Raw genomic sequence first — 11,679 nt, forward strand, 5'->3', positions numbered from 1 at the left:
AAACATCAGGAAGGACAGTGGAATGGACTTCCTTGGAAGGTGGTGGACTCTCCTTCACTGAAGGTTTTTAAGCAGATGTTGGATGACTATCTGTCATGGGTGCTTTAGTTGAGATTCCTGCATTGCAAGGCGTTGGACTAGAGGACCTTTGGGGTCCCTTCCAACTCTACAGTTCCATGGAAATCTTGTGGGGAATATTGAACAGCAACAAACCAATTTCATCTTTTCATTCCTATTCTGATAACGGAAGCTCAGATTTGCCATGTTAGGCTTGAGTGGGAACGGGTGGGTCACATGTTAGAGAAGGGTAACTCATCACAGTATTACAATAGGAAGGGCACATACATTTCTTAATTTATGCCTTTAATGAGTTATTTATAATTCTGAACAATATTTATATGCCATAGAGCTCCGAGTAATGGGCTTTCCCCTAATTATTCCTATTTCCCCCCCTATTTTGGGTTGAAATGTTGCTGAGCCCAAAAGTATTTGGTTGCACTTGTACTAGCATTGAAAACAGTAGTTTTCCATGTGCTCTTTGAGTTCTCCTTGTACATTTTCTTTCAAATCTTCCATACCAGATGGAGCTATGCAAAAAAGCCCCCCCCCCGACTTTTAAGGCTTTAGAAAGTCTTGAATTCCCTCAACTACCCAAGAAGCAACAGGTCAGCAATACCTCTGAGACATGGGGGGCAAGAGACTGTGAAAGTCATTGCTGTGTGATTTGTATTGCTTTTCAGCAAAGGTTTCCACTCATTGAATATGCAAAATTTTACACAAGCTCTACATATTTAGTAATACTTTGCCCTAGAAATAAGGAATGCAAAATATATAAACAGACAGAAGGGCTGGATTAAGTTATTGTAGCCATTTAAAAATACAAAGAGCATAAAAAAGAACCAGATGTCTCTCAGCATCAGATCCCCCCCCCATAAGCCTTAAATAATGCCACATCAACCCATTGTTTTTGTTCATTTGAAGGTTTGAGATTTCATAGATGCTCCAAACCAAGCTTCATGAGATGAATTCTGTGTATAGGTTGACTTGTGCATCACACTTCGCACGTGTGAATGCTCTCCTGGTTATTCAAATGGAGGATCATTCAAAGTGTCATCCCCTGTCCGAGTGTGACAGATCTCAAAAGAGCTGTGATATGTGAACCTTCTGACTGTGTGTCTCAACTGCAGGTGGCCAGGGATGATCACCAGCAGTGATGTTTGCTCAGCCTAATACAATATGATGCTATGTCTGCCTGGTGGATAAGGCACCCAGAAAGAGCATGCGATGTCCCCCACCAGAGATACTGCCCCTCCCCTAACACCCCAACAAAATCCCATTAGAGCATTACAAATTTTAAAAACACTCTTTGTATAAGAGCATACCAATATACAAATAAATAAAAAGAAGCAATTAAATATATCAGCATGCAATAAACCATATTTGCAGATCAGACCAAGTGAGCAGTACAGTCGTACCTTGGAAGTCAAACGGAATCCGTTTCAGAGGTCCGTTCAACTTCCAAAACATTCGGAAACCAAAGTGCAGCTTCTGAAGCCAATTGGATGTTGTTGAATGTTCAGCTTCCACAAATAGTTTGCAAACTGGAACAGTCACTTCCAGGTTTGTGGTGTTTGGGAGCCAAAACATTTGAGAACTAAGCTGTTCAAAAACCAAGGTATGACTGTATTGTTAAGCCAAGCCAAATCCTACAATAAATTAAATTTAACCACCAAAACTTAATTATAAAAAGCCCAAGTTAACAGGGCATGCTTTACCTGTCTCCCAGTGAAAGTTGTCAGCTAGAACAACCAAAGTGTCTTCTGTTCTAAAACTAGTCTGAAAGTCAGATTAGAATACCGTAGGTCTAAATACTCAATGTTATCTAGCAACTTGCTGAGTAAGGAAAGAAAATCAACAGAGAAAACTGGCATGGCGTCACCACCAACTCCTTCAGGGAGGCAGGGAAAACTAATAAAAGTGCTTCTGTCATTTCAAAATTATAATCTCTAAAAACTTCTGCTTTAAGGAGATTCTAGTGGTTATAATTTGGAAATGACGAAAGTTCATCCGTCTTCAGTACTGCACCAACAACCTGTGTTAACAATGGTTTATGTATAGCAATGCTCTTTTTCAGGAAGAGAAATACAGTTTGTTATAAAAGATAAAATAAAACAGATAATGGGTAAGCACTGGTGGAAATTGTAAAGAAACCATTATTGCCTCTTATTCAGTAAGAAAACTAAAACTACAATGGAAGTGCAATGAAAGGCAAATTTAAATAAAGTAGAAAACATCAACTTCATCCAATGGAAGTTAGCTAAAGAACACTTAAGACTTCAGGAGTAAAAATATTCTGAGTGTTAAACACAATGCAAACATGATGAGTCAAGAGTACACAATTTTTGTTAATAGTTCAGTAGGAGACTGCCAGCATAAATATTGCATATATAATAGAACAAAGCACATTTCAGAGCTATATATTAAATATATCAATGCTCTGCAGAATGCCCCTAAATAAATTTGTTGAAATGAAACAAATGTTACAAACTGGTAGGCATTTGTCAAATGAAGCAGCTGAATAAAACAAGGCATGTATCTAAAAACGCAAAGAAATAACATTTATCCAACTAGAACCTCTGCTTGGCTGACGCTGCCATGGCATTTGGAAAACTATTAGACCAGAATTCAGCAGGATGGGCAGATGAAACAAAACATTATGATGCTGATCCCGGTTTAACGTTTTGCTGCATGTAAGCATCTAAGCTTTTGAGGAATGAAATTTTGTGCACAGTTATGTACCCCCTGGCATTGGTTCAAAAACCTGCACATGTGTCCTTTCATGTGTCCTTGGGCCCCTTGGAGTTGGGTTTCTCAAACAACACTCCCCCCCCAACAAAAACCCATGCTATGTGGGATCTTCTTTTGCAACTAAGAGAGCAGAGAGGAAGTCAGAAGTAACACAACTAAGCTCTCAGATACATGTTATAGAGTTCTCGTGTACAACTGAAATTCAAAAGACTTCAAACTATATGGTGGTGGTTTGCCACCTAAATTTAAAAATAAATGTTAATTTAAATAAATTGCAACTTATCAAGGAGAATTTGGTGAGGGAAACCTGAACAATTTATCAAAGGATATAAAAATGCCATGGCAGTTTGCATCCAAGAAAACTTTCTACCCAACCTTACTATGCTGTAGAAATTGAAGTGAATGACTGAGACATGAAAATCAGAGAGAGGTTCTTCATTTCCAACAGCCATATTTTATGGATCTTTTTTGACTCTCTCACAGTTTTCTTAAAACCGGAGCTTGTAGATCTGTTATGGACTGTTTTGACAAATGTGCACGAAAGAGAATACTGTATATCTTAACAATTAACAACAGCTGTTTTGAGGTAAATTCCACAACTGTGACCAGCAACAATGTGACCTACTTAGGAGGACAGCCACAAAATAGCCACAATGTTTGGTTTTGATTATAAGGTCTGCTTTTCTTCTTCTTGAAGTCAGTTCCATAAAATATGATGCCCTCATGTAATCGAAATGTAATTTGCTGACCTGTTTTACCTCCAGTTTTAAAATTTTAGAGAATGGGGATTAGAGGCAAAGAAGGCTGCAGCCGTAGGAGCAGAGAGTTCACGGGAAATGAAAAAAGGAATAAAATATAAAGCCAGTCCATTCGGGCACATTCCTTCTGAAATCTGTTACAATATTGGAAATGGAATAAAAAACTGAGTTGTTGTTTTTCGTTAAAGCCTTCTAATCCTTGAACACAAACACATTAATGGTGTTCTCCCTTAGCTTTTTAAACCCCTGGTCTATTCCTCTTCTTGCAGAGTTTTAGAAACACACTGTAAAATGTGAAACAAACATAACAACAGATTAATAAGGGTGAGTGGGTTTGCCTTCCTGGTTTTGCTGGACCTAGAACTCCTCCGCAATCCAACAGAATTAGGCCCATGGTGAACAATAGGCACCTAACTCTTCTCTAGTGCATATTACCTGGAGTGTTCATGTTGTGAAAGAGCAGCATAAATTATGAGACAGAGCCTCCATGAAAATCCCCAGTTCTGTGGAGCCCCGTTCTTGCATTTGGGGGGGGGGTCTGTTTCCACCCCCTCCCCAAACCCCCCTTTTTTAGGGAGAAAAAAACTTGAGTGAAGAAGTTCTCTGGTCAATGGGGCATTTGGTCTATCGTAGCAGACCACCCTGGGGCACAAGCGTCTGTAGGCACTTCATTCCAAAAGAAAGAAGAAAGAAAACACAAATTTGCATATACTCAGCCATTGAAATTTTTTTTTATTCGAAACCCCCTCAATATGGTACATGAGGTGAGCCTGGCATTTCAAATCCATTTGTGTTATAAGCATAAACTGCTCTAATTCTCAGGTTTTCCACAAGAAACTCTGGGAATTGAAATGGGCTGTGTGTGAAATACACTTTTTGCTAGCTAGTCGAGACTGGACAGGTTTATTTACTATCGCCTTCTCTTGCTATACAGATGTGAGTGGTCTTTACAGCTGGGCTAATGCTGTATGGGTACTGGCCATAGAAATCACTGTATCTGGACTAGCCCTATGGATAATGGCTTTGTAGTTCAGTTCTGCATTGCTGACCTGCAGGCCCTCTTTGCTCCTTAGCATCAAACAACAGCGCCCTACACAAACACGCTCTTACGCGCATTAGTGTAGCCAGTGGAATGCCTTCAGAGGTTACGTGTGCCCAACTCTCATCAGCCCATCCAGCATGGCCAGCAGTCAGAGATGGTGGGAGTTGTACTCCAAAAACATGGGCTGCCTGGTCTATGTAGATATATTGTTTTTGTTGTTATTTTATTAAATTTATTACCTTCCCTTCACCAGTGGGTCCCAGGGTGAGTTACAACAATTTAAAATTCAGTATTAAATACCAATTGGGGTTTAAACACAGAGGTTTGCAGCCATAAGGCTGCAGGGTTAGCTTGCTTAAGGAATAAGTCCCATTGATCTTGGTGGGATTTATTTCGGAGTAAGCAAGTTTAGGATCCCACTGCATATTGTTGCATTCCATTTTACACCTGAGAAAAACTATGCCTGCCTCCCGTTATGACTTGTAGGAATATTGCAAGTTAGTCATTTCTGCAAAAGCAAAGAGAAAGTACAATAACAAAAATGGTTTGCTCAGTATTTTTTAAGAGTAGATTGAAACCTGCCTGTACTAAAATTTGGAAAAGCTGTAGGAAAAGGCAAACTGTTCAATAACAGCTATTTATTGCAATAACAAACTTTAGATAAAGAAAAAGAATGGATGACATGGTGTTTTACAGTAGTTTTATTGATAATCTTGCAGTGTTATGTTCCTCTGTGTGAAGCAATTTCTTTAATCTTGGCTCATGGTCCACTCTTTCATATGTCTCTAGATCTTATTACAAGGGGGAGAGAAAATCAATTGGTTAAATGTGTTTTGAACACCATGCTTGTCATATCACTCATTTGTTTGCAAAGATGGAAAGCTCAGACCATCCAGAATGTCACCTAAAGAATTTCTATCAGTGCCGTTTGGTTGCAGAAACTGATGGATTAACCTCTTTCCCCTCTGAAATTAGTGATCAATGAGCCTCAATGTAGAAATATTCCGGTGGGAAAGCCCTGCTCCCCCTCCCAGTTAAGCAACAATAAATGTCTATTAAAGCCCATTATGCATGCTAATACCTGTCATCACTTCATTACTCTACTGTATTTCCCAGAGTATGCTCTAGCTTAAACAGCCATGCTCTGGCAAAATGGTACTGGGAAACCGCTCCCTAGGTCTTGTGATGTAGAAATGAATAGATTGGATCAAAGTCTCTGAAGAATATAATGGAGCATTGCAAGTTTTTTTTTGCCAGTGGCTTACCATCAAAATTAAGATCCAATGGTCTTTTTAATTTAATAAATTACTATAATTTATTTAATTGCCTACAAAAATGTGCACACGTATCATATTTTCAGGAATCAAAGTGCATTGTAGTGTCAGTGGTGGGTTTAATGCAAATTTAGAGTCTGCCATCATAATTATTGCTATGATTAAGCACATTAGCTGAAAGCATTACTCTGAAATAGGTGAAAGAATCTGAATTCCTTCTAAAGAACAATTCTCACTCCTGACTATGCACTTTTGTCCAATTGACTACAGCTCATAAAGAGGTGGTGAGAGGAGGTTCGATGCGAATAAGTTACTGTTATTGCTGTGAAGATCTCCCAGTTGTAATAGTTTGCCAATTTAAAAATACCAGGGAAATTTTTAGAAGCCTTTGAGGAACTTCCTTTTCATTCCACATTGTATCCTTTTAATAAAAGGAGGCAGAAATGTCCCCCAAACAGTAATTGTTCACTGTAAGAGTCAGGGGGAAATTGGTAATAATATTCAGTTATTGCAGCCCCTTAGTCCTTGCCTATGTTCCCTGTAAGCAACCATGAATGATTACAGCACGACTTAGCTAAGGTAGCCTCTATGGATGATTGATAGGACATTAATCAAAAGATGCATATCAGCTTCAGAATTTGTTCACAAGCTTTCTTCTAATAGCTGATTTCATGTTCACTGAGCTCTATGCCAGTTTGTTCAATTTATTCTTCAGTGTACAAGCCATTCATCACGGAACGCAATGATTTCACACACACACACACACACACACACACACACACACACACACCCTTTCAGAAACCTGAGATTGGAGTGGTACAACTTCTCTCTTTGGTTCATTAATATACTATACAAACTCATGCATGCCTATGTTCTATCCTTTTAACCCTCTTGTACTTGTAAAAAAACACCACTAATATGATTTTAGGGCCAAATAGATCCAAATTAAGTCATTTTAAAAACAAAGAAATACATACATTACATTAAAAAAAAAAAAAATCCCCAAGGAGGTCAGGGGGCATGCACACCCACCCACACATAGTCTACCCACCCACAACAAGACGGTAGAGACTGCAAATGCAACTGTTGAAAAAGCAAGGAGTAAAATAATACAGTTGCACAGACAGAGTTGGTTCCCAGCATGTTTTTAGGGAAATCGGATGTTTCCTACTGAAATTGTTTGGGACTCCTTTTCTGCTTGTTTCTATCCTGTGAGATGGGTCAGGCAGTGGGAAATGGTGACTTTTGCAAAATTATCCAATGAGCCCCATGACTAAGCGGGGATTTGAGCCCAGTTATTCTCCATGCTAGTCACTACAAGACACAGTCTCTCAAGGAGATGTATTTTACAGTGATTCCAGTTTAATATGAAAATAGGAAACTTGACCGTTGCTTTCTATAATACAGCAGCACAGCTACATACAGATGGTATCTGAAGTCTGTCATCACTTGCAGTCTTAAATGCTGCGGAACAGGAATGGGGAATCTGTGGCCCTCCAAATATTGTTGGATTCCAGCTATCCTCCCCCATCAGCATGGCCAGTGGCCCTGAATGCGGGAGTTGTAACCTGAAAGGCTACAGGTTCTCCATCCCTGCTACCCTCCTTTGTAGGAGAATACATACTGTATGAAGTAAACCAGGTTATTCTGCATATTTTTCATACTCCAGACATTTGGGCAAGATGGCACCGAGGTAGGATGTGCTTATCAGATGACATTGTTGGGGGAAGAAAGGAGATCATGCACACAAATGTAAGATTTTATTTCCCCTCAGAGAGGAAAGTCTTTTTTATTTAGGGAATACCAATTTGGTCTGGAATAACAGAGTGCCCATAACAGAAAGTGTTCAGGCTTTATTCTGGTTGAGGAAATCATGCATGTCCAGTATATGGAGGGACCATTATTGTATATGGGATGTATGAATAAATGAAATCATACCTTGCCTCAAACCATGGACATGAATCCAAAGATAGAGGTCTATTTCTTTTGGAGTAATAGAATCAAAAATTTGGTAGAGAAGCAGCAGGTAATCTAGCACTCCTTGTACGACCCACCTTCTCCTAAATTCTGCTGCAGGAATAAGATCCCTTTATTGGTATTTAAGTCCCTTTAATTCTAGTAAGGCTCGGAGCTCCGCATGCAGCTGTTGTGGTGGTGAACTGACCTTCTGCCTTGCTCAGGTCCTGTTTCTGTCTCCCAACCCCAAATGCATAGCAGCCCATCAAGGCTGAGAGGAGTAGAACTTGCTTGGCTGACTGCATCCTCAGCCAAACACGCTACACTGAAATCCTACAAACGTTCAATGGAACTTGTCCCACTGCATTTAATGAGGCTGACATGGTGAAAATTGTGTTTAGGACTGTGACCTTAGTAGAAGAGGGAGAAATGTAACTGTATTCAGTTATCATAGCGGTCATTGTGGAGAGAGGAGAGAGAGGAATGGCGTGAATGGAGGGAGGTGAAGGAGCATCAGAGCAATTGGCAGTTGTCCAGTCAATAATTAGTTGCCAAAAATCAGTATTATCCATCAGGATCAAAGCTACATTGTTCTTGATATTGAATAACTTATTTGTGCTTAATACTTGACATATATAGTGTTTTTGTATATATGTTTGCATCTACCAAAAGAGTGTCATTCAGCAGCCAAACTATGTTTCGTCATGAAACTAGGTAAACAAATGTCATATTTCAGTTAAAACATCAATATATGCATGAGCCTCTTTCTTGGTGCACTGCAGTTAAACCCAGGGAGTTTTTAATTAACTACATTTTTCCTGTTTCGTCCAAACTGGTGAAGCTGTGGTTTCATGGGTGGAATCTATACACACATATAAAATAGTGTTCTGAAAATGCTTTTTAAAAAAGCATCTTTAAAAATACATTGAATTTTCCATAAGGCTCACCACCGCCATCTAGTGTCACATTGTATAATGCACTTAAAGCAGACTTGAAACGTTTTATTTGCAGCTGTATAGCTGAGTCCATGGTTTGGAACTAATGATCCTCAGCCATGTTTTGAAGTTGCCAAAATGTCACGTGTCTTTGCTTGATTCTGTGGCTAATTTTGCTTACTCCCCTTTCCCTCCCTCGCAATGCAGCCCTGCTCTGAGTTTCGCATACCCTCCCACCCCAGTCTCCCTTCAGCAGATGCATCAGCAAATCCTCAGTCGACAGCAGAGCCTGGGCTCAGCCTTCGGACACAGCCCTCCTCTTATCCATCCTGCGCCAACCTTTCCTACGCAGAGGCCTATTCCTGGCATTCCCAGCGTCTTGAATCCTGTCCAGATCAGTTCAGGTCCATCGGAATCCACACAGGTAAGGGAATATAGAAGAGAAGGTTTGGCACACTGCTAATTTGTTTGGGTCTTTTTTGTAAGCCAACCACATTGTCATGTTAGCGATTAATCACCACAGCCACTGAGCAGATTGGCTAACAAGTACCTTGGGGCAGCAGTATATGCAATCTTTTATTATAAATTACCCAGAGTGTATCATGGTTTCAGATTGATAGAGTGCTTTCCATCCCTTATAAATATTTCAGTTTCTGTGTTTTGGATCTGACAGTTTTAGAATGTTCAAGCAAAGGGTGCAGGAAGCGGTAATAAGCTAAAGTAAAATGAGTACAATTCACATCCCACAGAAGTTAGTGGCAAAACTCCCCTTACTGATCCTGGTTTGTAAGCAAAGCGGCCACGTACAAGACGCCTGGCTAACAGGGCAATTTAACTTGTGTATATGAAAACCTCACCTGACTCATTGCTATGGGCCTTGCGGTTTGGGAAGTACACAAACCTAATGCACACCTCTAAGGCACACACATGCATGTCTATATACCTGTGTGTGTGTGTGTACACATACCCCCCCAAGACATGTTATCATCTGATTAAATCATCTGTAGTTTATAAAATTTATGCTATAATAAATTTGTTGGTCTTTAAGGTGCTATGAGACTTGGTTGTTTTTGCTAAAGAGGCAAATATTCTGGAAATTGTCCAAATAAAGCTGCTCAGAAGGGTCTGCTTGTATCTGTTTGAAATCATGTATTTGTATCTTTTGGGACGTAAATATGTACAGCAGAGCAAACCCACGAGCGAGTCTGCAGTGAGCAGCACAGGTGACCCGATGCATAACAAGCGTTCAAAGATAAAACCAGATGACGACCTCCCCAGCCCAGGTGCAGGAAGCATGCAGGTAAAACAACGAGGGTCCACAAATGCCCTTTTTCTCTTAGCTATTCATCATCCACAAATTATTGGCACATTTTGGCTCTGAGGCTATGGCCTCAATGTACATACCGTGTACCTGTCCCTAATCCTGGGGTGTTAGGGGAGGAGTAGTATGGGGGCGGGGCGAAAATCACGCTTCTTCTGGTGTAGCTTGTCCACCTTTGGTCCCCACCCTGCACTCAGCTTTCACCTGTGACTCCTAGAAGCTGTCAGAATGCAACAGTGACCACACCCTGGGAACAGCTAAACCTAGTGAGGGTCGTCAATGGGTCTCAAACCTTGGTGAGTTAGGGACTTCCCCTGCATGCAAAAACAAGCTCTGGCAGATTGAGCAGATGAGACCAATGGTGGGTTCAGTGGTCAAGAAGGTGATTTCTGCACATGCTGTAGATGGAAGTGAGGGTCAGATGGGGCTCGTCAACCTGGGAAGGTAGCCCACCTAGGAAAACTCTGATCCTAAACCTCCACTGCCTTGTGGGATATCTTTGGGAGAAGAAAAGGCTGAAGAGTAAACACAAACCTGGAGTGGAGTCCCTAAGGCAGTTGGATGGTGCCTTCTGCACCTGCTTCTGGCAACTCCTACAGCCAAGCTGCTGTCAAATGTATTTTCCTTTCCTTCCTGCTTTTCTTTTGGACCACATCAGCAAGGTGGGGGGGGGGTCTTGTCGCCTGGGCAGCCCAGCACCTCTAAACGCACTGCCCAGGCTTTGTAATCACAATATACATACATACATCAATAAACTCAAACCCCGCTCTTACCAGAGCATTAACCTCCTCCCACCCCTCTTCCTGACTTCCATATATATTTACTTTAATCTTAGTATTTCTATAACCACTTTTTTACCTTCTCTCTTATTTTTATATTTCCCCTTGTTAAATGTAAATCAGTTCCTTATAATGTCATTACAAAACATTTCAACTGAAAGCTACAAACGTTTTCAGATGTTTACAATACTCTTTCATATATAATATAAATTTGCTCCAGTCCTTTTGAAACAGTCCGTCACGCTGGTTCCGGATCTTCCCCGTCAGCTTTGCTAACTCAATGTATTTCTCTGTCTAAGAAGAGTTGAATGCTGAAGTTTTACACCCTGATGCATAACAGTCCATAATACTAGAATGATATAAAATGACTGCTGTACTTTTGTGTGGCTGCATATGCGTGTGCAATCATGAATCACTACAATAAGTCTTCTTGTTTTCATTGTTAGAAAGGAAGGACCAAAAAAAGTATAGGTAAGGAAACTCCAAAGTTGCTCAGTCATGGTAAAATGAACATCTGCTGTGGAAAGGTTGCAGTTTCCAGGTAGTTCAGAGGCCATGACTCAGAAGATGTCATCCATTTTTGACCAGCCACCTGAACACCATACTGCCTGGCCAACACCTGCATTTTGCTGATGATTGTTGACCACCGTTCTTATGCCACCTGTGCCTGAGAGGACTGCTCTGTTTAAAATTGTGGCTTGATTTATAGTTCTCCCAGTCAATCAGGCTTAGACTGGTTAACAGCATCTCCATATCCCACTGGTTTCCCAAACAATTCTGTCTTTTGCCATCCTCATTTCACAAGT

The 11,679-nt window shown here is 40.5% G+C and overlaps 1 protein-coding gene across 5 annotated transcripts in view; it reads left to right on the forward strand.

Moving 5' to 3' along the window:
* The window catches only part of GLI3 (GLI family zinc finger 3), a 235,289-nt gene that overhangs the window by 176,643 nt on the left and 46,967 nt on the right, over nt 1–11,679 (forward strand). For 4 of the 5 annotated variants that reach the window (XM_082192711.1, XM_082192712.1, XM_082192713.1 and 1 more), the window contains 2 exons: nt 8,981–9,197; nt 9,957–10,073. In XM_082192711.1, the coding sequence (XP_082048837.1) occupies nt 8,981–9,197; nt 9,957–10,073 (334 nt within the window). The remainder of the gene's footprint in view (nt 1–8,980; nt 9,198–9,956; nt 10,074–11,679) is intronic. The other variant, XM_082192714.1, reaches the window with a different exon arrangement.

This window comes from Podarcis vaucheri, assembly GCF_965113315.1.
Source record: "Podarcis vaucheri genome assembly, chromosome: 12".
In the NCBI taxonomy this organism is placed as follows: Eukaryota; Metazoa; Chordata; class Lepidosauria; order Squamata; family Lacertidae; genus Podarcis; species Podarcis vaucheri.